The sequence below is a fragment of the Carlito syrichta genome, unplaced genomic scaffold (assembly GCF_000164805.1).
Source record: "Carlito syrichta isolate Samal-C Ts95f unplaced genomic scaffold, Tarsius_syrichta-2.0.1 Scaffold301864, whole genome shotgun sequence".
Taxonomy (NCBI): domain Eukaryota; kingdom Metazoa; phylum Chordata; class Mammalia; order Primates; family Tarsiidae; genus Carlito; species Carlito syrichta.
Window position 1 is genome coordinate 40,629 of NW_007245960.1, and position 23,887 is coordinate 64,515.

The 23,887-nt window shown below is 48.7% G+C and overlaps 2 protein-coding genes across 5 annotated transcripts; one reads left to right on the forward strand and one right to left on the reverse strand.

The window, feature by feature from the left end:
- ERGIC3 (ERGIC and golgi 3) lies at nt 1–16,246 on the reverse strand. 4 transcript variants are annotated; one of them, XM_021711106.1, is made up of 14 exons: nt 16,085–16,246; nt 15,885–15,955; nt 15,679–15,766; nt 15,369–15,488; nt 9,893–9,986; nt 8,520–8,685; nt 8,336–8,393; nt 2,987–3,001; nt 2,337–2,368; nt 1,441–1,537; nt 1,301–1,365; nt 503–639; nt 373–428; nt 1–220 (listed from the first exon to the last, which is right to left on the reverse strand). In XM_021711106.1, the coding sequence occupies exons 1-14, from the start codon at nt 16,170–16,172 to the stop codon at nt 123–125; spliced, it is 1,185 nt and encodes a 394-aa protein (XP_021566781.1). In that variant the 5' UTR covers nt 16,173–16,246; the 3' UTR covers nt 1–122. The 4 variants fall into 4 exon arrangements, with proteins under 4 accessions (XP_021566781.1, XP_008053667.1, XP_021566782.1 ...); XM_008055476.2 differs by having other exon boundaries at nt 1–202; nt 16,085–16,235; XM_021711107.1 differs by lacking the exon at nt 2,987–3,001.
- Nucleotides 16,171–23,509, forward strand: CUNH20orf173 (chromosome unknown C20orf173 homolog). The gene is given in 6 exon segments (XM_021711103.1): nt 16,171–16,350; nt 22,301–22,529; nt 22,532–22,659; nt 22,858–23,054; nt 23,185–23,278; nt 23,483–23,509. Coding segments are annotated over 6 exon segments (855 nt in total).
- Nucleotides 23,510–23,887: the final 378 nt, after the last annotated feature.

A 23,887-nucleotide genomic window follows, 5' to 3' on the forward strand; every position in this document is an offset into this window, starting at 1 on the left:
TACTATCACAATCAATAGATTTATCAACCTGGAGCTAGGAGTAGGGGTAGAAGAGGCTGGGGATAGAACCACAGGCCAAACAAACAGGAGGCAGAGGGAAAAGCCAAGGGGGAAGAGGATGACTACGTTGTTTTCCCCAGATCAATTTTCTTCTGGATGGCTCGCGCTGAATGGTAGATGAGTGAGTCGATGAGTCCAGCCACTGGGAGAGACACAAGGGCTAGCATGGCCCAGTGGGGCCCTTGTCACCTAACCAGCCAGGCCAGCATCTCCACTGGGCCCCTGAGGTGCCCTTTCTCCCCTAGCCAGAGCCTGGTGTGCCCAGGCTTTACTCTCTCCACCACATCTCCACCCCGTCACTCGGCTTCTTACCTGTGAACATGCCCCCAATGATGGCACACACTCCTGTCAGGAAGTGGGTGAAGGACCTAGCAGAGAGCGGGTGGGCTCAGCAGGTGCCCCCTCCCCGAACTGGGCACTAGCTACTCTGTTCCCCCATTACCTGTGCTTCTCTGTTAGCTTCACCATCATGGGTGAGAGCTCGTAGAGGACGAAGACTCCGGGAAGTCCCTGGTCACCCAGCAGCCCATTAGCGACCTTCTCATGTCTGGTCACAGAGAACTGATTTGTTCTCAGCACCTGGGGTGGGAAGGGAGCCTGAACCAGGGCCAAGTCTGCAACCTGGCTCCTGGCCCCCACGAAGCTTAGTCTTGCTCCTGCCCCTTGTCCTGTTGTGCCTTGACTGTGTGGAGGGAGAGAAAAAGGCACCATGTCAGAAACAGACACTGCAAGGCCTGGGGACCACCAGACTTCCCCTTGGTCCCAGCTCTTTCCAGTTTACCCACCCCAGCCACGTGTGGTGGGTGCTCTCACTGGGGATCCAGTGCTACACGAGGCTGGATGGACTTCCTCCGCACTCAGCCCTCATGGTCCACCACCCCACTGAGGTGCTACTTCACAGACCACAGCAGCCATGGCAGCAGGGGCCCAGGAAGGCTGGGGCTGGCTAACCCCAGCCCAGGGCAGACCACGGGGGATAGTGAGGCAGGCAGGCAGTGGGACCCAGAGGAATGGAGGCAGTCTAGACAATAAAAAGGGCAAGCATTTTGAAATCCAACAGCGTGGGACCTGCACTCTGCCTGTGAGGGCAAATTACCTGCCTTCTCTGAGTCTCCGTTTTTCATCCATCATGAGGGGATAAGAGCAGCACTTCACTGCCCAGGTTGAAGAAACTAAAGAAAGGAACTCAAGTGCTTGGCACCAAGCAGGGGGCCCCGGTACTGAGCTCCCTCAAACTCACCTCTCCATCCACCTTCATGTACACAGTGGGCACCACCTTCACAAAGTACTGGAACATCATGGAGGCTGAGGGGAGAAGAAGCACTGGGCATGGGTGCTACGTTGGCCTTTGGTGGCAGGAGCTGTCTCTGGGGATGGTACCTTGGGGTGCAGTGACGTTGGTGTGGTCCAGTGGGTTCACAATGCCTGGGTAGTCCTCCCCAAATGACAGGTGCTGGATGTAGTGGGTCATGTTGATCTGCAAGCAACACCAGCACCTGAAGCCCCAACAGTCCCCAGCCCATACAAAGCTTTGTACCGCAGCAGCAGACTGGGTCTGTCTGTGGAGATTTGGGGGAAAGGGAGGAGTGGCCCTACGGGGAGAGGCTGCCCTTGACAGGTGTCCCCCATTCTCCTCTCAGGAATGCCTTCTCCACACAGTCTGCAGGCTCCTGGGCCTCTAGGGTTTTTAGAGTACAGGCTTCATTCATCAGACTGGCACACACAAGCCAGGCACTGACTCTGAGTGGTAGTGGCCGCTTATCCTGGAGGTCTCAAGACACAGAGGCCTAGGCTGGAAAGCCCTGGACCTCCCCACCCGGCTATACTCCCTGCCCCAATGTAGATTCACTAGAGGGGTTGTTTAATAAACACAAATCTGATGATGTCATAACCCTGCTTTAAAATACCAATAGCTTCCCACTGTTCTGAGAATGACCAGACTCCTCAGCTCAAGTCCTGTGTGGTCTGGTCCCTGCTGATTTCTTTGGCCTCATCCATCCTCACCTGCTCTCGTGGTTCCTTAGAAGTGCCATACTCCCTCCAGACCTTGTCCTGTCTAGGATGCTCTTGTCCAGACCCATCCCTGCTCCTAGTCTGCCCAAATCTCAGCTCAAGAGGCATTCTCACTTGTTTGGCCCTCTGGCTGGACCGCCTGTCAGAACATGGCCTATTTTTCTTATGTTTCCCCCCTCAGCCTCGGATGGTCCTCCAGAAAAGTGAGGGTGGCAACCAAGTCTCCTGCCCCACCTGCCCTCCAGTTTTCACCTGGTACGTACGTTGTCAAGGCCGAAGCTCTGCAAGTCATGGACTAGGAGAGAAGGGAGAAGGTGTCATCAGGGGGAGCAGAGTCCTTGCACAGACTCCTCACTCCTAGGGCATGAAACGCTTCACTCCCTCTCCAGCCCAGAACCTCCTGGTCCTGCTTAAGGACAGCTAGAAAGGCCTGCCTTGGTCTGTGAGAGTCTATGCCCTCCTCAGGGTCGTAAGTTCTTCCCTGACATACACAGGGAACTCCAGGACTTCACTCCCACCACAGCCCTGCCTGCAGCTCAGGAAACAGAACCACTGACTAGGGTCTCTTATCAGCTAGAGATGGCAAAACTCTGAAGCACAAAGTGAGGTGAGACTAAGAATGTTATCTATACCCTTCCCTGGCTCCCTGCCCACCCTCCAAGCTCTCCAGAGGAAATCCCATGGGCACCCTGTACCTATTGTTCCAGGACAAGTTCTTCTTGCCCTGTAACCCTAATTCCTCCTGCTGCAAGGAACCATGCCTCAAAGATATGTCCCAGTGCTTTTTATAGTCACCTAGCAGCCAGGCCAGAGAAGGGCCCAATCCCAGACCCAGCCAACCTCCCCCCATACTGGAAGGGCAGGCTGCCCCAGAAGTGGGGGCTTGGCCTCCCTGAGGGGCAGGGCCACTTACTCTCCACAGCATGTACTGCAGCATGGGGGACAGAAGGAGAGAGAAGGGGGGAAGAACAAAGATTCAGAGCTTCACAATGAGAACTACAGATCAAGACTTGTGGTAGGAGGGAGGAATGGAACACTCCTGCCCCGGCAACAGGTTTGGTCCCAGCTAACAAGCCTCCTCCTGGTCACCTCCTCAAGAGAGCTCTTCCCTGGCCAGAGAAGAGCACAAGAGGGCTTGGAGGCAGAAGAATGGTAGCCTAGAAAGAACAAAGGACCTAGAGTCTAAAGAGTCACTTTTCTGGCTGTGTGACCATGGGCAAATCACTTGCCCTTTCTGAGCCTCAGCAGTCTCTGCAAAGGGCTGTCCTGAGGACCAAATAGGATCTAAGATGGGAAATACTTGGTAAACTTTTTATACACCCCAGCTCCCAAATCAATAAGGATGTCAGAAACCAGCTCCCAGGCCTCAATTCAGCCAGATCTCTGGCGCTGGGCAACTTCAGCTGTGTTTGAACATCCTTCCAAGAGCAGAGCACCCTGGTCCCAGGATCCACAACTCTAACAGCCCCAGACAGAGAAGCAGAGAGGTTGCTGCCGCCACCCCCACTGCTCCCTCCTCTGGAGTGTTTCAAGGCTTCTGCCAGAGCCGTGACACTGGTCAGTTTCCTATGATCCCAGCAAGACTACCCTTTCCCCAGCCTCCTTCAGAGTAATGAGGGGACTCTGGAGTGCTGCAGAGTCCTCCACCCCACCCAACTGCCCCTCCCTAACAGTCTCACCACCCCCAACCCAGACTAGACTGCCTCTGTAAGACCAACAGGACTTTCTCCACAGGTCCCTTTACTCCTGCTTACCTCAGTCACTCTGAGCAGCTCAGGAGTGCCAGCCATCTTCATCCCTGGGCTCTGCACGTGGCTCTGTGCATCCCCTTCCACTGGGCCCTCTTGCTCAGTCATCAAAGAACCATTGAAGAACCTCAGTCTTCAACCCTGGCAACCTTGCCCCCCACCTTCAGCCACAGCCACCTTTCCTTTGAGGCACTGTCGCCCCTGCATCCTCCAGAGAGTGACTACCTGCTCTCCACACATGACCCTCCCTGGCCTGAAGAGAGGTCCTTCTTGCTCCTTACTGCCACTTCCAGGTCATTGTCCCTTTATCTGTCCTAAAAATTCGCAGCTGTGAAGCTCATGGCAAACCACACCAACTTCTTCCAGTCACCCAGAGATCCACCCGGCACCCCAGGATATGTCTCCCATGCCATTTCTCGACAGTCCAGCAGTGGCCAGCCTTCCTCTCCTCTACTCCCCCTATTGGTTCCTGGTGGTTCGCATCCTCATAGAGGATTCTCCCGTCCCCTCGCCTCCCCTTTCCTGGATGACCCCTCCTTCTGATCTGGTGCTTTACCACTCAAGCCACTTACTCTGCTGGTCAGACAAGAACTGTGTCCCTACATAATTTCGATTTCAGACAGTCCTTGCTCCAACCACCAGCTTTCTAACTTGGTCCAGCTCGTTTCTTCCAGTTCCCCAAATTCAGTAATTCTTCAACACTGCAACCAGCAGCTGCAGCCCACTGCTCCTCCCGCCTCCGTTCACTGGCGTCCGCCCTCGTCCCTCTGTCCCTTCTTTCCTCCATCGCCAGCCTTTATTCTGCGGGCCAGTTCCAGGACCACTTCTTTACGTATCCCTTTGACTCTCTCACCTTGCCACCAAACTTGGCAACCCACCAAACCCTAGGTGATTCCAATGCTCTGGCTACTCTAATTCCACCCCCTTACAGCTGGAAAAACGAGACAACCACACTGACGGGTCTCACTTTCCAGTCAACTCCACGAGGCCCTAGTACCACCTGGCGGTCCTGTTCTCCTTCCCCAGCCCATGCAGTCTCCCACCCCAAAATGACCAGTCACACCTTTTTCTTCCTCTCAAACCTCCAACACCTTCTCCCCTCTCTCTCATTCTTAGCCGATGATCTTGCTTCCTACATCACGGAGAAAAGGCTCAGGAGAGAACGCCCATGTGCTTCCACCATCCCAGTATCTAGAAAGCCTGCCTTTCTTCCTATTGCTAGATGTGGCCATTCCACACGTGGAAGGCACCAGATTCCACCTTCTTTCTCCTTCCCAAAGACTTTACCCCACTGATAGTTCCTTTTGTTTCTGGAGCAGCATCTCTGCTCTCTCAGTTGTTAATTTCCGACAGGATATTCACATCCTGCCAAGTCACCCACCTTAGAAAGGCCTTGGGTAACTCTCCATCTCCTGCCAGTAACAGTCCATGTTCTCTCCTCCCCTTAGAGCAGACTCCACAATAGAGTTGTCTATACTCATTCATTCCAACTCCTCTCCCATTCCCTCCTGAGCCCATTCGATGGTGGTCCCTAACGCATCCCTCAAACAGCTCTGTAAAGACCACACACGACTGCTTCAGTATACATCCAATGGTGAATTCCTGTTCAACCTGCAGAAGCATCTGGTATACAGTTTGAAACACTCATCCTTTGGCTTGCAAGAAGCCACTCTCCTTGTTTGTGCTCCTACCTCACCAGTGTTTCCTACCAGTCTCTTCTGCCAGTTCCTCCCAATACACTCAGCCTCTAGTGTAAGAGAACTGGCATCCAGCCCTTTGAGCTTCTTCTCTATCTACTCTCACCTCTAGGGTGATTTCATTCCATCCCATGGTTCCATATACATGCTGATGATGTCACCGTTTATATCTCCAGGCAAGTCCACTCCTTAAACGGCTTGAATAGGCAATTGCTTACTTGACATCTTGGGTGTCTAAAAGGGCACCCACATCCTACTGTCCTGAACATATCAGAAGTTGAATACCTGCTTTTCACCTCCACCTCTAAACATCTAGACCTGTCTTCCCGCATCTTCCTCGTCTCACTAAATGGCAACTCCATCCTTTTTTTTTTTTTTTTTTGAGTCAGAATCTCACTCTGTTGCCCAGGCTGAAGTGCAATGGCACACTCAGGGCCACTGCAACCTTGACCTACTGCACTCAGATAATCCTTCCAAGCAGCTGGCACTACAGGCATGTGTCAACACACCCAGCTAATTTGTTTTTAAAAATTATTTTTTATAGAGATGAGGTCTCACCAAGTTGCCAGGCTGGTCTTGAACCCCTGGGCTCAGGCAATCCTCTCACCTCTGCCTCCCAAAGTGTTGGAATTACATGCATGAGCCACCACTGCCAGCCTAACTCTATCCTTCTTACTACTCAGGCACACAACTTTGAAGGCATCTTTGACTCTTCTTTCCTTTTTTCCTCACATCGGTCAGCAACTTCTCTCAACTCTACTTTCAAATACATCCAGAAGCCAATTACCTTTTTTTTTCTTTTTTGAGTTGGCGTCTCACTCTCTCACCTGGCTGGAGTGCAATGGCATGCTCACGGCCACTGCAGCCTCGACCTGCTGGGCTCAGGTGCTCCTTCCACCTCAGACTTCCAAGTAGCTGGAACTACAGACATGCACCACCACACCCAGCTAATTTTTTTTGGTTTATTGTAGAGACGAGGTCTTGCCAAGTTACCCAGGCTGGTCTCCAATCCCCGGGCTCAGCCAATCCTCTTGCCTCCGCGATTACAGGCATGGGATTACAAGCATGAGCCACCACACCCGGCTCCAATCACCTTTCACCATGACTACAGCCACTTTGGCCCAAGCCCTACCATTTTTAGCCTGGATCATCACTGCAACAGCCTCCAAACAGCCTCCAAACTGGACTGACTCTGTCCTTCCCCTCCTACAGTCTTGTCCACAGAGCAGTTGGCGCTACCTTTTAAGTCAGATCACACACCACTTCGTCAAAGTTCCACAATGGATTCCCATCTCACACAGAGTAGAGGCCTACGTCCCCACAATGCCCTCGCAGGCCCTACAGGACATGGTTCTGTTACTTCTCTCACCTCATTTCTAACCGTGCTTCTCTGCTTACTCTGCTCCAGCCACTCTAACTTCCTTACTGTACCTTGAAGTTGCCAAACACATTCTTGCATGAGGAATTTGCACTTATTATTCTCAATGCTTGCAACACTTGCCCTAGACATCCACCTGGCTGCCTCCCTCACTTTCTTCATGTCTTTGCTCAAATACCACCCATCAGAGAGTCTTTCTCTCACCTCTCTATTAAAAATGGGATACATGTACTGTTCTACCCTCATCCCTCACATCCATCATCTTTATCCTACCTTCTTTTGGTCCATATGACTTAATAGTATCTGATACACCGTATACTTGATCTACGATGTTGTTATGTCCCAATAAACCCATAAGCCAAAAATATCATCTCATAAGTCAAAAATGGCATTTAATACCTCAATAAACCCATCATAAAGTAAAAAAAAATCCAAGTTTAACCATTGCAAATTAGGGACTGTTTGCATTTTACATATTTACTGTCTGTTTCTTTACTAGAATGTTATGCTCTGAGGGCAGAGACTCTTTTTTTTGAGTTGGAGTCTCAATCTGTTGCCCAGGCTAGAGGGCAGTGGCACACTCACGGTCACCGTAGCCTTGACCTGCTGGGCTCAGGTGATCCTTTGGCCTCGTCTTCCAAGTAGCTGGAACTACAGGCATGAGCTACCACGTCTGGATAATTTTTCTTGATTTACTGTAGAGATGAGGTCTCGCCAAGTTGCCCAGGCTGGTCTCGAAACCATGGGCTCAAGCAATCCTCTCACCTTGGTCTCCCAAAGTGCTGGGATTCTAGGTATGAGCGACCGTGCCCGGCTCGAGGGCAGAGACTTTGTTCATTATTGAATCCTTAACACCTAGACTAGTACCTGGCACATAGTAGGTGATTACTAAATATCTAGTGAATGCATGAATAAATGAATGAATGAGAATAGATCTCATTTATTCACCCAACAACACTGTGAGGTATTTTAAAAGAAGAAACCAAGTAGGGCTTACTACTTCCCAAATGACATAGCTGGAGAGTGGCAGAACTGTGTTCTAACCTAGTTCTGCTTCTCCCAAAGCCTCACACACAATACAGGGGGCTTTTAAGCAAGTGCCTACTACAAGCCAGGTTCCATGCTATAGTTTTTAACCTGCACAGACCTCACCCACCTCCAAAGATAAGTACAATAATACCATTTTATAAAGTAGGAAACTAAAGCTCAGAAAGTTTAAGAAACTTCTTCAAAGTCACACAGCCAGTAAGGTCTGAAACTGTATCTGAACCTAGGCAGTCTGGCTCTTCAGCCTATGTCCTTCACCACTGGCCAAACAGCTGCCTGGAGATGAAGGCCTGCTCTGGGCCAACACCAAAAGAGTAGCAAAGGGTGAGGCTCAGACTCATCGAGAAGGTGAGCAGTGCCTAAACATTCCCAGCTTGTGGAGGATCACTCACCGTGCACATGGGACTGCTGGAAGCTCTTCCCAGGGGCAAAGTGAAAGTTTCCGGCCACCTGTAGGGAACAGTCTCTCTCATTCTCCAGCTGCGTCCTCCCTTTACTTCCTGAGAGCTGCAGTGGGCCCTTGTTCACAGTGGAGCTTGCCCAGCCAGCCCTCTCCGTCTCGATCCCTCCTGATACCTTGTTGACTTCCAAGAAGCCATACACCTGGCAGCCTTCATTCTTCTGCTCTTGCATCTTCTGGCTGAAGCCCTCTCGCTGGCACTGCTCGATGGTATCTGGATTCTTGAAGGCCCAGCCTCGACGGCGATAGGCCTCTCGTACATCCTCACAGGTGTTACAGCACCTGTAGGAGAGGGGGTGACAGTGAGAGTGTCAAAGGCACAAGACCTTGAGAAAGAGAGCCTGAGGAGTTCTGCTGCCAACAGAGCCTCTGCTAGCCTCATCCCTGACCGCCAAATGTTCTCTAAGTGCTTCCTCAGTGGCAGCAGGACTGTTAAAAATACATTTTTCCATGCTGTTTGGGGTGATGAAAAGTTTTATAACACAGAGTGGTGATGACTACAAAACACTGTAAATGTACTTAATGCCACTGAGTTGCCACTTAAAAATGGTTAAAATGGTAAATGCTATGTATATTTTACAATAAAAAGTGATTAAAATGGTAAGTTTTATGTCACATACATTTTATCACGATAGAAACAAAAATTTTGCTGGACTCGGTGGCTCAGCCTGTAATCCCAGCGCTTTGGGAGGCTGAGGTGAGTGGATTGCCTGAGTTCGTGGGTTTGAGACCCGCCCGGGCAACTTGGTGAGACCTCATCTCTACAATAAATCAAAAACTAGCCGGGCATGGTAGCATGCGCCTGTAGTTCCGGCTACTTGGAAGGCTGAGGTGGAAGGATCGTCAGAGCCCATCAGGTCGAGGCTGCGGTGGCTGGGAGTGTGCCACTGCAGTCTGGGCAACAGAGTGAGACTCCAACTCAAAAAAAAAAGAAACAAAAATTTTAAGTACATATTCCCAGGCTCCACCCAAGACCTGCTAAATCAGCCTCTTGTGGGTCAGAACCTGGGAGAGACAACAGCATTTATTATATATATATATTTGTTGTTGTTGTTAGTTACCATAAATTGAGGGCTTAATAATCTGGGTTGGGTTTTCCACCTTAGTGATTTACATTTAATACTATGTGACTCTTGCAGGAAGGTGTTATTAGTATCCCTCCTCAAATAGAGAGGTTACGTGGCTTGCCCAAAGACACAGGGGTGGAACCCAGATAGCTAGACTCCCAGAGACCATCTCTGAACCATTTCTCTAGGCTGAAGAGCAAAGACCACTTCAGTCTTGTCCCCAGGCTTGCAGCTCCGAGGCAGGGCCTGGTCATAAAGCCTCAGTCACTTGTATCAGGATCAGTGACTAAGGCACACACCCCATGTCCTCTAGATTCTTGGTACAGCCTTCCCACCTGCTACAATCTGATCGAGGCTGAGGCTGGCAGACAGATAGTGCCTGATGGGAACCCTGTTCCCCCTACCCCCAGGGTTCAGCTCACTTGATGTCTTCTGACTCAGCACCATAGCAGCTCTCACAGCGATCAGGGGCCAGGGAATCAGGGTCAAACACCGTCACCTCGACTTTCCCAAGCTCTAAGGGGAGAACAAAGGCAGAGGCATTAGCTGGGGCAGACACAGTGAATCTGATGGCCCTAGCCCTTGCATGAGCCCTTTGACTAGTGGATTGGGAATAATAAAAGTTATAATAATAGCTAATATTTATTTAGTGCATACTATGGCTCAAGCACTAAGCACTTTTACACAAATGAGGGGGAACCAAAAAAAAAAAAAAAAGGAATTTGTTTAAAATTGTGTATCTGCTGGGCACTATGGCTCATGTCTGCAATCCCAGCACTTTGGGAAATGGAGGAAAGAAGATTGCCTGAGTCCAGGGGTTCGAGATCAGCCTGGACAACTTGGAGAGACCTTGTCTATACAATAAATCAAAAAATTAGCCAGGTGTGGTGGCATGCACCTGTAGTTCCAGCTACTTGGAAGGCTGAGGCGGAAGGATCATCTGAGCACAGCAGGTCGAGGCTGCAGTGACCATGAACATGCCCACTGCACTCCAGCCTGAATGACAGAGTGAGACTTCAAATCAAAAAGAAAAAATTGTGTATTTATTCTTACAAGTTTAAACTTCGGTCACCTTCAAAGTACTCTTCGTTTGATGTAATACACCTATTGAGACATTTTTTCCACTGTTCAAAGCAGTTTTTGAACTCATCAGTTTCGATGCCTTTTAGTGCTTATGCCGTTTTTTGTTTCACCTCTTCCACATCCACTAGATGTTTCCCTTTGAGGATTCTTTTCATTCAGGGAAACAAAAACAGTCGCTGGGAGGCAAGATCTGGTGAATAGGGAGGGTGGGGCACAGGGGCCATGTTGTTTTTGGTCAGCATGGTGTAGACAGGTGCACTCATAAATCACCAATCATGAAATGGGCAAACGTGTTGAAACAATCTCCAAAAAAAAATTCACTGAAGCCAAGCACAGCCTCTTACAACAATACTAGCTTACCTAGCAGACAAAGCGTATACTATAAGGGACTCACCCTCCAAAAAGTAATTTTAGTTTTTTGGGGGGTCCCTTTCATACATAAATTCTTTTTTTGAGTTGGAGTCTCATTTTGTTGCCCAGGCTGGAGTGCAGTGGCATGCTCACGGCCACTGCAGCCTCAACCTGCTGGGCTCAGGGGATCCTTCTGCCTCAGCCTTCCAACTAGCTGGAACTACAGGCACATACCACCATTCCCAGCTAATATTTTTGATTTATTATAGAGATGAGGTCTCACTAAGTTGCCCAGGCTGGTCTTGAACCTGTGAGCTCAGGCAATCCTCTCACCTCAGCCTCCCCAAGTGCTGGGATTAAAGGCATGAGCCACTGCACCCAGCTTATAAATTATTTTAATAAAAGTAGTATTAAGAAAAAAGTAGGGCAACCCCCTTGGGTCCCCCCTCACTGTGGGAGCTTTTCTGTCCTCTCAATAAATCCTGCTTTAAAAAAAAAAAGAAAAAAGAAAACAGTAGGGCGACCCCTTTGGTTCCCCTCCTACTGTGGGAGCCTCTCTGTCCTCTCAATAAATACTGCTTTCTCAAAAAAAAAAAAAAAAAAAAAGGAAGACAGAAAACAGTAACAATAAATACTAAACATTAGCTGGGTACACATAACCATATTGTATACATATTGTCTCGTTTCATTCCCACAATAACTCTGTGAAGGTGAAGGTTATTACCTCCACTTTATTGAGGTGCTAAGGCTCACAGATAAGCGACTTTGTCCAAAGCAACCTAGTAAGTGATAGATTTCAGCTCTGATTCCAAAGTCTATGCCCTTCACCTCTTTGTCATGGTGCTTCTCCTCAGACCTTTCCCTCTACACTGGCCCCCTGCCTCTGTCTAGTTACCCTGTCATAATTGGCAACTTCAATATTCAATACCTGTCCTCAAAAATCTTTTTATTTTGTCATCCCAACTCAGTCACTCATGTCCGTACCTAGGCCTGTTATTATCAATAACTGCAAACCTTCCAAAATTTAACTTCAAGTATCCAAGTCCTCAACTACTCACACTTATTTTTCCAGTTCACTGCCAATTCTTTGGCACTACTGGCACTGTCACCCCTTTGAGTCCTTACTTCTCTCCTTAAATTCCATGGTCCACTGTCATTATTTTCTTGCACATAACCACAACTCCCTGTTTTTCTCTCTCTTCATTGTACAAACCTAGCAAACCTCCCAAACTAATTACATTCAACTCTCTGTGACTACCTCTTGCCTGTACCTCCTTTAAAACTGCCTGGTAATTTTTCTAATCAGTTCACTCTCATTCTCTGAGATGATTAGTTTAGAATTTCTCTCTCCTTGGGCTTCTAAAATCCATTACTTTCTTTACTCTGAGATAGTGTCCATGCTTTCAATCTCCACTAAGAAAAGCAACAGAACTTCACTTGCTCGCACTACTAAACCCAGCACATCACCCACAGCCTCCTCCAGCCCCCACCTCATCTCTCTGTTCTCCCTTACAGCAAAACTCCTCAAAGGGTCATCTACACTTGATGTCTCTACTTTCTTTTCTGTTCTTTGATCACATTGTCATTCTTGACAGTATGGAAACTATTCCTTTCAAGGCCTCCAGTGATTTCCATGTTGCCAATTCCAAAGGTCAATGCTCACTCCTCATTTTCTAGACTGTCAATAGCTTCTAACACAGTGGTTGTTCTTAAAACCCTTTTTGGTTCTCTTCTACTTCAATGGCTAATCCCTCTCAACTTTCTACCATGGATCCTCATTTCTTGATTTCTGAATACTGTACTGGAGAGGCCAAGGGTATAGTCTCTAGACCTCTCCTCTACATTCACTAAATTAAGCTTCCGCATTTAGTACAATGACTTTAACTACCATTTACATGCTGACAATTCCTAAATTTATTTCTCCAGTCCTACTCCTTTAAATTCTAGACCAGTACATCTCATTGTTTCTTTAACATCACTAGAATGATGGGTGTGGTGGCTCATGCCTGCAATCCCAGCACTTTGGGAAGCCAAGGCAAGAGGATTGCCTGAGGCCAGGGTTTGGAGACCAGCCTGGACAACTTGGCGAGAACTCGTCTCTACAATAAATGAAAAAAAAAAAGATTTTAGCCACACATGGTGGCCAGCAGCTGTAGCTCCAGCTACTTGGAAGGCTGAGGTGGAAGGATCACCTGAGCCCAGCAGGTCGAGGCTGCAGTAGTGGGGAGCGTGCCACTGCACTCCAGCCTGGGCGAAAGAGTGAGATTCCAACTCAAAAACAAAACAAAACAAAAAATCACTAGAGTATAAAATAGGCATCTCAATTTCAAAATGCTCCAAAGCTGAAATTTCCCCCACCCCCAAATCCTGATATTATCCTGTAGGAGCCAGCCTCCAAGCCGTCTCCAATGATCCCTACCTCCTGGTATTCACATCCTGATGTAGTCCCCTCCCACAATAAATAGGGCTTACCTAGGTGACCACTAGTATATTGCAGAAATGATGGCATGCAACTTCTGAGGCCAGTTCACAAAAAAAGTTATGGTTTCTACCTTGCTCTCTCTTGGATCACTTGTAAGTTCCAAGTTGGGCTGGGCACAGTGGCTCATGCTTATAATCCCAGCACTTTGGGAGGCTGAGGTGAGAGAGTTTTCTGAACTCACAGGGTTGAGACCAGTCTGGGCAACTTGGCAAGACCGCATCTCTACAATAAACCAAAATATTAGCTAGGTGTGGTGGCGCATGCCTGTAGTTCCAGCTACTTGGAAGGCTGAGGTGGAAGGATGGCCTGAGCCCAGCAGGTTGAGGCTATAGTGGCTGGGAGCATGTCAAAAAAAAAAAAATCCAAATTGGGGAAGCCAGTTGCCATGTGTGAAGACAATCAAGCAGCACTACTGAGGCACATGTTGCAAGGCACTGACACATCCTGTCAACAGTCATATGAGTGAGGTGAGCCCATGTAGATGTAGATCCTCCAGCCTCAGTCAAGTCTTCAGATGGTTGCAACCTCATGAGATATCCTAAGCCAGAATCATCCAATCAAGCCACTTCTAAATTCCTGACCCAGGGAAACTGAAAAAACAAATGTTTATTGTATTAAGCTATTAGCTTTTGGGCCAGCTACTAACTTATAGGCTCATGCCTATAATTCTGGTACTTTGAGGGGTTGAGGTGGGAGGATTGCTTGAGCCCAGAAGTTCGATATCAGCCTGGGAAACACAGCAAGACTCCATCTCTACAAAAGAAAATTTTAAAATTAGGCATTATGGTGCACCCTGTATTCCCAGCTACTTGGGAGGCAGAGGCAGAGGCATAAGGATTACCTGAGCCCAGGAGGTGGAAGCTGTGGTGAGCTATGACTGTGCCAATGCATTCCAACCTGGCTGACAGAGTGAGACCCTGATTAAAAAAAAAAAAGTTTAAGCTTCTAACTTAGCGTGCCTATAGTTCCAGCTACTTGGAAGGCTGAGGCAGAAGGATCTCCTGAGCCCAACAGGTCAAGGCTGCAGCGGCCGTGAGCATGCCACTGCCCAGCCTGGGCATCAGAGTGAGACTCCAACTAAAAAAAAAAAAATTCTATTGGTTCCATTGGTGTTCAGTATATATCTGCTGAATGAATGAATGATAAAAGCTCACCACCAGAGCAATCCCTAAGTGAAAATCTCAGTTTTGAGACAGTTCTGTTATGGTAGGAAAGTGAGTTAATGGAAGCATTGAGAAGCCATCAAGAGAAAGGAAAGGAAGCTAAAAGTGAGTACCCACTCTGTACCAGACATTTTACACATATTATTTCATTTGATCCTACACTTCCACGTGGTGGATACTACTGTTCATTACCACTTGATTTACTTATTATTTTTGAAGAGATGTGGTCTCACTATGTTGCCCAGGCTGGCCTCAAACTCCTGAGCTCAAGCAATCCTCCTGCCTTGGCCTCCCAAAGTGCTGGGATTACAAGCATGAGACACCGTGGCCAGCCCCATCACTATTTTACAGCTGAGGCTCACAAACTGCAAGAGACAAAACTAGGTCTGAACTCAGAATTTCACATGAGAACCTAAACTCTTAACCTGCATTCCAAAGGAGAAGTGTATGAAGGGCAGAATTCAGCCAATAGGCTGGGGAAGCAAACACTAAGAGAAGCTTGGGTCCATCTAAAGGAAGGTAACAACACATAAGAACCTTCCTCAGACTTCTGTTACGCAAAGTATGATAGGTAGGGATTAAGAACCTCTGAGAACAACAGCCAGGTAGAGAACCCTATTCAATACACAGAGGTGAGGAAGCCTGGATTTCAGCCCACTCTATCTTTTACGAGCTACGGGGGCCTAGAGAAGTCACTTGACTTCTTTAGGTCTCAGTTGTTTAATATGTCACTGAGTCTGCCACAGCCCACTTGCCAGAAGGTAGGGCTTAGGGATGTCCAGATCTGGGATCCAAGACCCAGCACCCTCCCCTGGTTACCATGCCGCTCAGCCTCTGTGCTCACGGGGATGCCATCCTTGTCTAGTCGTTGTTTGAACAGGTTGTGTTCCACATCCAGCTGCTGTTCCCCAGCTACATCCATGGCATCAATGCTAAGATCTGGAAGCAGGAATGCTAGTCAGGCCAAAGTACAGGGACCATAAGGGCCAGGGGATCCAGGTTTTGGAGGGGAAGGAGATGCTGGGCCTGTCTTGGGGCAGAATGGAATTAAGGGAGTCTAAGGCCAGAGGTGTGCATCTGGAAGCCCTTACTTCCAGATTGGAACTTCCACCCATGGTGAGGTACTCACAGGCACAGGGCATGTGCGGGAAAAGTACATCGATGTTGATCTTCAGTTTATCTCCCCGTGACTTGTCCACGTAGAGTTCAGGATGCACCTGGGGCGGCGCCAGCTCAGTAAGACTTGGCCCAGTGCCTCGCTTGCCCCATTCCCACCCCTGCAGACCCTACCCCCAGAATGCCAAACTGGCCCACGCGCCAGGGCCCGCCCCTTACCTCCGTGGTGAGGTAATACTGCAACTCGGACAGGAACAGTAGCAGCATGAGAAGGCCACTGACAATGGTCACTGGCATAACGGGGAGCGAGGGTCGGAATGGCCTCTGTTCCGCCCCCTCAGGCCGGTCAGAGTCCAGCGACTCGGGCCAAACTCTAGGACGCCCTCCCTCCCCGCGACCCCAGCCCCGCCGCGGCCTACCGGTGGCGCCCCCACAGGTCTTGACCCGGAAGTCCTCCAGAGTCTTGGGATAGGCATCGAACTGCTTCAGCTTCCCCAGCGCCTCCATGGGGACCGGCCGGAAAGGGACCGCCAGCCAGCCCGCCCCTGCGGCCTCCCGCTTCCGGCCTAGAGCCACGCCCCTCCCTCTCCGCACGCAGGCGCAGCGAAGCAAAGGCCTGGCTCCACCCCTCCAACGCGTTCACCCACAGGCGGCCTCGCCCCTCGATTCTGCCACGCCCCCTCGCGTGGGCAGTTGGGTCTAGCCTGGACCACCTAGGCCTGCGCGGTCTGGGGCGGGCCCTGTGTGGACCCGAGCGAGACGGCGATAGCAACTTTCTCTTGCCTTGTGCTGGGAACACTGCCAAGTGTTTCAGGTTCTTGGAATATCCTAGAACAGTGACTTTCAGCGCGCCTTCGGACCAGCAGCAACATCAACTGAGAACTGGTTAGAAATGCAAATAATTGGCTTCCGTCTACTGACTCACAAACGCTGGGAGTGGTACCCAGATGACTCTGATGTAGTTAAGGTGTGAGACTCTCCGCCCTTGAATGCAGCTGTGACTTTTATTTTTATTTTATTGTTTTGAGTTGAGGTCTCACTCTGTCCCCCAGACTGAAGTGCAGTGGCACGCTCATGACCACCACAGCCTTGACCTGCTGGGCTCAGGCGATCACTTCAGCCTTCCAAGTAGCTGGAACTACAGACGCGCGCTACCACGCCCGGCTTATTTTTTTATTTATTGTAGAGACGAGGTCTCACCGTTTCCCAGCCTGGTCTCGAACCCTTGGATTCAGGCAATCCTCTCGCCTTGGCCTCCCAAAGTGCTGGGATTACAGGCTTGAGCCACTGTGCCCGGCCCTTGAAAGCAGCTATGACTCTCATCTCCGTTTTCCAAAGAGCAAACTGTGGCGTGGAGAAGTTAAGTGACTTGTCCAAGACCACGGCCAACTGCTAGCAGAACCTGATTCTAACCAAGTTCTTCTGGACCTCAAAATACTGTAGCAATCAGGGTTGATGACATTTAAAGTGGCCTGGTGCTTCTCCTGAGCACTGCTTTCTGTATTATCCTAAGTTATTTTCCAGGCCCTGGGCTCCTCACTGACAAACTCAGCCCTCCAAGCTTAGACTCAAGTAGTGTGGAGCTTAAGCTCTCTCCTGACACTTTCCATTGCAGCCCACTGTCTCTTGAGGGAGCGCTCAAACAGTCATCCAGCTGTAATGACTAAAATATAAAAAGGCTTTGATTCAGGAATTACCAATTTAGGAAATAAAAGCACCATGTTGCTGGGTGGTTGTTACACCCCACAAAATCGAATCTGTCCCTTCCACTTAAAGGTTTATTTATTTTTTTAAAGTATAATAGGGCCACGCATGGTAGCTCATGACTGTAATCCCAGCACTTAGGAAGGCTGAGGCAAGAGGATTGCTTGAGCCTAGAAGTTCAAGACCAATCCCAGCACTTTCGGAGGCTGAGGTGAGAGGATTGCCTGAGCCCACTGGTTGGAGACCATACTGGGCAACTTGGCGAGATCGCATCTCTACAATAAATAAAAAAATTAGCTGGGTATGGTAGCACATGCCTATAGTTCTGGCTACTTGGAAGGCTGAGGTGGAAGGATCGCCTGAGCCCAGCAGGTTGACAGTGGGGTGACTGTGAGCGTGCCACTGCACTACAGCCTGGGCAACGGAGTGAGACTCCAACTCAAAAAAAATAAGTTCAATACCAATCTGGGCAACATAACAAGACCTCATCTCTACAAAAAAAACAAAAAATTAGCCAAGTGTGGTGGTGCACACCTGTAATCCTGGCCACTAAGGAGGCTGAGGCAGAAGGATCACCAGACCCCTGGTGGTCGAGACTGCAGTGAGCTGTGATCATGCCACTATACTCCAGCCTGGGTTACAGTGAGATTCCAACTCCAAAAAAAAAGTAGCAGACCATATATACATGAAATTGTTCAATGGCAACTGGAACCAACCTAAATGCCCATTAATATGTTGGATAAATGCTTTACTAAATCATGGTACATCCATTCTATGGAATATTATGCAGCTTTTCAAAAGAATGAGATAGATTTACTCCCTCAGGGATATTAAGAATATGAGGTCTTGTTATGGTCCAAGCAATGCTCAGCTGCTCTCCCTTGATACCAATAAATCAAAGGGGCAGGGAACTAGTAGAAAGAAGTTAATTTCTGAATTCAAATCCAGGGAACAGAGTGGGCTTTTGGTCTCCTTTAAATGGTTCTGCTCACCCTGCAGGCTTTTACAGTTCACTTTTATAAGTCCAGAGTTGTTAGTACCTATACATTAGCCATGTAACCTGCATTGTATAGAACTTGAGTTTCAGCTGCTTTTATCAATAGTGACACAGACTTCCTGGTACTAGATATTGGAGGTATCTTAGAGCTTTTATCAGTAGGGGCTGGCAAAAGCATTAATCAAGCTTGCTATAGCGTAAAGGGAGTTTACAAGGCCTAAGACATCATGCAATACACAAAAGTTACACTGATACAAAAGTTATACAAATCACAAGACTTACTATTACATTGATACTATATTATTCAAACCTATGACTACTAAATGGGGATTTGCATTTTTCGGTTGATTAGGCTTAGTCTACAAGGAAGTCAAGGCTCCCCTGAAGCTACTTACTGGGAATACATAGGAGATAAGGAGACTCTCAGGAATGTGCTCAGGAATAGATCTCTCAGTTTATTGGACACAGTCTTCAGGGAAGTTGAGGATCCTTTGAAGTTTCTTACTGGGAGTGCATAGGAGATAAGGGGAAGTGCACCTTTTATTAGCTCTCAGGAATATTGTTCAGGAATGTACAGGAGCGCTTGACCCCTTGCCATGCCCTTCGCTAGGTGCTGTGGCAGTATGGACAGACATTAGTGGGTTGCTGTATCAGTCTGACAATTAAGTTCACAAACTCATCCTAGAAAAGTTGCTACCTACCTCATTGCTGAATATCACTATCGTCACCTTCAAAGTACTCCTCTTGGGAAGATATGCACCAGCGCCAGTGCCTAGTCCACCTATCAAAGCAATTTTGAAACTCTCTGGAATGGCCATCAGAGCTGTGGTTGTGTTACCCTTGATGTCCTGAATGTCATCAAAATGTCTTTTCTTTCAGCTGGGCTCGGTGGCTCAGCCTGTAATCCCGTGCCTTTGGGAGGCTGAGGTGAGCGGATTGCCTGAGCCCGCGGGTTTGAGATCCACCTGGGCAACCCGGGGAGATCTCATCTCTACAATAAATCAAAAGTTAGCCAGGCATGGTAGCGCGTGTCTGTTGTTCCAGCTACTTGGAAGGCTGAGGTGGAAGGATCGCCGGCACCCAGCAGGTGAGGCTGCGGTGGCCGAGAGCAGCCACTGCACTCCAGTCTGGGTGACAGAGTGAGACTTCAACTCAAAAAAAAAAAAGTCTTTCTTTCAATATTTCCTTTATCATCAGGTAAAGAAAAAAGTCATTGGTGGCTAGATCAGGTGAGCAGGGATGGTTTTCCAATACAGTTATTTGTTTACTGGCTAAAAACTCCCTCACAGACAATGCTGTGTGAGCTGGTGCATTGCCCTGATGCAAGAGCGCTTCAGGACCATTTTGTACATACCTTTCTCATGCAAAGATTTTCATAACTGTTTTTCTATTGATGTTTATTTGGTTTGCTAAGCTTCTTAGTCAGCTGATAATTTTAACACACAATTTGACAAGGTTTTGCAATGTTTTAATCAGTTCTGCTTGTTACTGGCCATCCTGACCGCTCTTCGTCAGTGATGCTTTTTCTCCCCTCAGAAAAACATTTTATCCAATTCAATCCTAACCTTGGGAAGGTATTAAAAAATAAAATTAAAACTTTGAATTGTTTTTAAGTTTTCAGAAAGAAACCCAGCCAGAACTAATCTTATTTAAAAAACAAGACAAAATAAAACATTTTCTTCAGTGGGATGAGAACAGTAAAATTGTTCATCTTAACTAATGGAAAGCTACACTGGATAGTCTATAGCTTCTAAAACAACCTGGCTGGGTGTGGTGGTTCATTCCTATAATCCCAGCACCTTGAGAGGCCAAAGCAGGAGGATTGCTTGAGCCCAGGAGTTCAAGACCAGCCTAAACAACATAGTGAGATGTCATCTCTACAAAAATAAAAAATAAAAAAAGGAGCCGAATGTGGTGGCGTGTGCCTGTAGTCCCAGCTACTTGGGACTACAAGTAAGCTGGGAGGATTGCTTCAGCCCAGGAGCTGGAGGCTGCAGTGAGCCGTGATCATGCCACTGCACTCCAGCCTGGACAGCAGAGTGAGACCCCAATTTAATAAGACAAGACAAAACAAATCACCAAAGGTCTGTAGGCTAGTTAATTATATCATGCCAATGTCAAGTGCCTGGTTTTGAGAATGTACTGTAAGTACTCTATGGTAAGATGCTATATTAAGAGAAAATGGGGGATGGTGCATGGGACCACTCTGTGCTAGTTTTGCAATTTCTTTTTTTTTTTTTTTTTGAGTTGGAATCTCACTGTCACCCAGACTGGAGTGCAGTGGCCGCTCCCGGCCACCGCAACCTCGACCTGCTGGGCTCCGGTGATCCTTCCACCTCAGCCTTCCAAGTAGCTGGAACTACAGGTGCACGCTACCACGCCCGGCTAATTTTTTTTTTTTTATTTATTGTAGAGATGAGGTCTCGCCTGCCCAGGTGGGTCTCAAACCCGCAGGCTCAGGCAATCCACTCACCTCAGCCTCCCAAAGGCGCGGGATTACAGGCTGAGCCACCGAGCCCCGCTAGTTTTGCAGTTTCTTTCTTTTTTTTTTTTGGAGTTGGAATCTCACTGTCGCCCAGATTGGAGTGCAGTGGCCGCTCCCGGCCACCGCAACCTCGACCTGCTGGGTTCTGGCGATTCTTTCGCCTCAGCCTTCCAAGTAGCCGGAATTACAGGCATGCGCTACCACGCCCAGCTGATTTTTTGATTTATTGTAGAGAAGAGGTCTCGCTGCCCAGGTGGGTCTCAAACCCGCGGGCTCAGGCAATCCACTCTCCTCAGTCTCCCAAAGGTACGGGATTACAGGCTGTGCCACTGAGCCCGGCTTGCAATTTCTTATGTGTCTATAATTCTTTTTTTAAAAAAAGGTCTTAAAAAATCATCTAGAAAAAGATGCATAGTAATCTTTATTGTTGTTTCATTTACATCAATTGATATATTTTTATTGTTGTAAATAACTCATAACATTTACCATTTTAACAATTGTAAAGTGGTCAATTCGGTGACATTAAATACTTTCACAACGCTGTGCAATCACCATCACTATCTAGTCTCAGAACATATTCATCCCAAGCATACTATTGCAAATAATATGAAGGGGGACCCCAAAAAGCCCAGAATTATTTTTTGGATGGCAGAAGTCTGGGACAGTAGCGGTGAGCATGACACTGCACTCCAGCCTGGGTGAAAGAGTGAGACTGACTAAAAAAAAAAAATGTCTTTGGGTATCAGGAGAAAAGGAGGAATCAAGAATACATGGGTTCTGGCTACAATTACTTGGTGAATGATGGGATCATTTACTGAGACAGAGAAACCTCAGGAAGGGCTGGAATATAGGGAAGATTGTGTATTTGGTCTCAGGTTTGTTCAGGTGGGATGTCTCTGAGCCATCAAAGCAGAGTCTAGTAGGCTGTTGGATATGGGTCTAGACAACAGAAGAGAGACCTGAGGGGATGTCACACACTTGGAGAGGCAGCAGCACACTTCAAGTTCCCTGTCAACCCCTGTTTGTTTATTTCATAAATATTTATTAAGTGATTCCAAGTCTTAGGGATGCATTCCTTGTTCTCACGGATCTGACGTTCAACCTCGGCAGTTTGGTACAGAGAGATGATGGGTGGCAGCTTCTTCCAGGCAGACTGAAGGCAGAAGGTCACCATGTGTATATGATGATGAGATCTATGGCACGCCTGAGATGACACCCAGGACCCTATGGGAGCAAGTCTGTCCTTCCGCAGAACTAGCCATGTGTTATCTCTTTGGCCCGGCATGTTCTATCCACACTCAGTCAGGGTCCTCCTCAGTGGTGAGCAGATGGACAGGGTGGCAGGAGATGAGGGGTTGGAAGGAGCTGTGGGGGAGAAGGCTGGGGAATAGAGGCTTACAGGACAGAGAGAAGCTGGTGCTGTGTGGCCGTAGCTCCTCGTCCTTCCAGGTCGAGAAGCTGGTCTGCTGCCTTCACTGGGGGCCGCTGCCTGGACCAGACATAACACGCTGGCAGATTTTTGTCCTGTGAATCTTCTGGGTTTTTATCTTGTGGCTGATGGCCTCCTACCTGGATCTGACACCTGAATCTGCACCCCAAGAAAAACAGATGTACTTGGTCCCATGGCACTGCAACTGCCCTTGGTTTAAATTCAGGAAGTGCAACTGCCCTCTGGAAACCTCAACTGCTCCTCCTGCCGCCAGATGGTCGGAGAGTGGAGCTGGCTTAATGCATGCTACGAGAAGACCATGGGGTACCTGATGAGGACAAAAGAGTCTGTGACCTCTGACACTGTGTTCTGGTGGTTGGTCAGTGGTCAACACTGGGCCCAGTTCCATCTTCTTGTCCTTCCCAGGCCATCTCCCACTTTTCAGCCCAAACCCCTGCTTAGTGCCCTGGCTTAGTGCATCTCCTGTTTTCACAGTCCGGAGAAAGGTCTCACCCACCCAGGTCTGCTTTCCCTCCCCTGGGCTCAGCCCCAATCTCCTCCCTTCTGCTATTCCCAGGGCATGAACTCAGGGAGCCAGCTTGGGAAAGTCTGGAAGAAACTGTTTAAAGTGATGCCCAGGTACCTGGCGAGCCATTTTGACTTCTACTGTAGGACTTGTGTGGTGCTGGGGTGCTCACAGATCCTGCAGGGCTCCAGCCTCAGCAACATTGACCAACACCCCATGGTTTTCAGGGGAGTGCTGGGAAGGCAGGAGTGGGAGGGCCAGACCTGCCCCAGAGTTCTGTCAGTTTCTGCTTTCTTTTTCAGGAGGAATCAGGCCCCCTATCCAGGGTTTTGAGAGGATTGTAGAGAACCAAGCCACAGGATGCTTCATCTGTTCCAGGAATGCCAGTGGCCAGGATCCTAGGAGGCAGCTGGCCCTGGGGCTGCTGAAGCTTTCTGATCTGGGGTGGACTTCAGATGCTCTGAGTGATGAGGTGGTGGGGAGATGTCTCCAGACATTCTCAGTGTGGGGGTGAGAGGATGTCACTACAGGGTATGCTAGTAGCGGCTAGCTTACTGGGGGCACCCACAGGACTTTCCCAGTTTCAAGAGCTGCTGCCCAGGGACCTGGGCATCACTTTAAACATTACCAGGGACCTGGGCATCACTTTAAACTACCCCCCGCCTCCAATTCTTAGATTTCGGAAGATGGTCTGGTTCCCTAGGGGAGTGGAAGATAGCAACAACAAAGTGTAGGCACAGGGGAAGGATGTGGGTATGGGCTGCTGTTCAGAAGGGCCCAGGTCAGCCCTTTCCCAGGTATAACCAGGGCAGGATACCAAGGCCAGGAGCCATTTCAGAGCCTCATGGCTCTGTCCTGTGTCTTGTACACCTTGTCCAGGGAAGAAAGATTCTTGAATATCCCTCTCTTAAAACTTCTGTTCTCCCAGGCCTTCAGCATCAAGTCTAAAGTTTTCGGTCTGGCTTTCAAGACTCGGCGTAGTATGACCCCTTCCTTGCCTTCACTATCCCAGGCTCCCACATGGGGTTTCCCAGGTTCCCCAAGCACACCAGCTGCCTCATGCCTTCTCCTGAGTGGATCC

Coding starts and splice junctions, on each gene's coding strand:
- ERGIC3 (XM_021711106.1), bottom strand. CDS start 16,172: ATGGAGGCGCTGGGGAAGCTGAAGCAGTTCGATGCCTATCCCAAGACT. Junction 15,489..15,678: donor CCCGCACATGCCCTGTGCCT/GTGAGTACCTCA, acceptor TCCTGCTTCCAG/ATCTTAGCATTGATGCCATG. Junction 8,394..8,519: donor GCTTCTTGGAAGTCAACAAG/GTATCAGGAGGG, acceptor TGTTCCCTACAG/GTGGCCGGAAACTTTCACTT.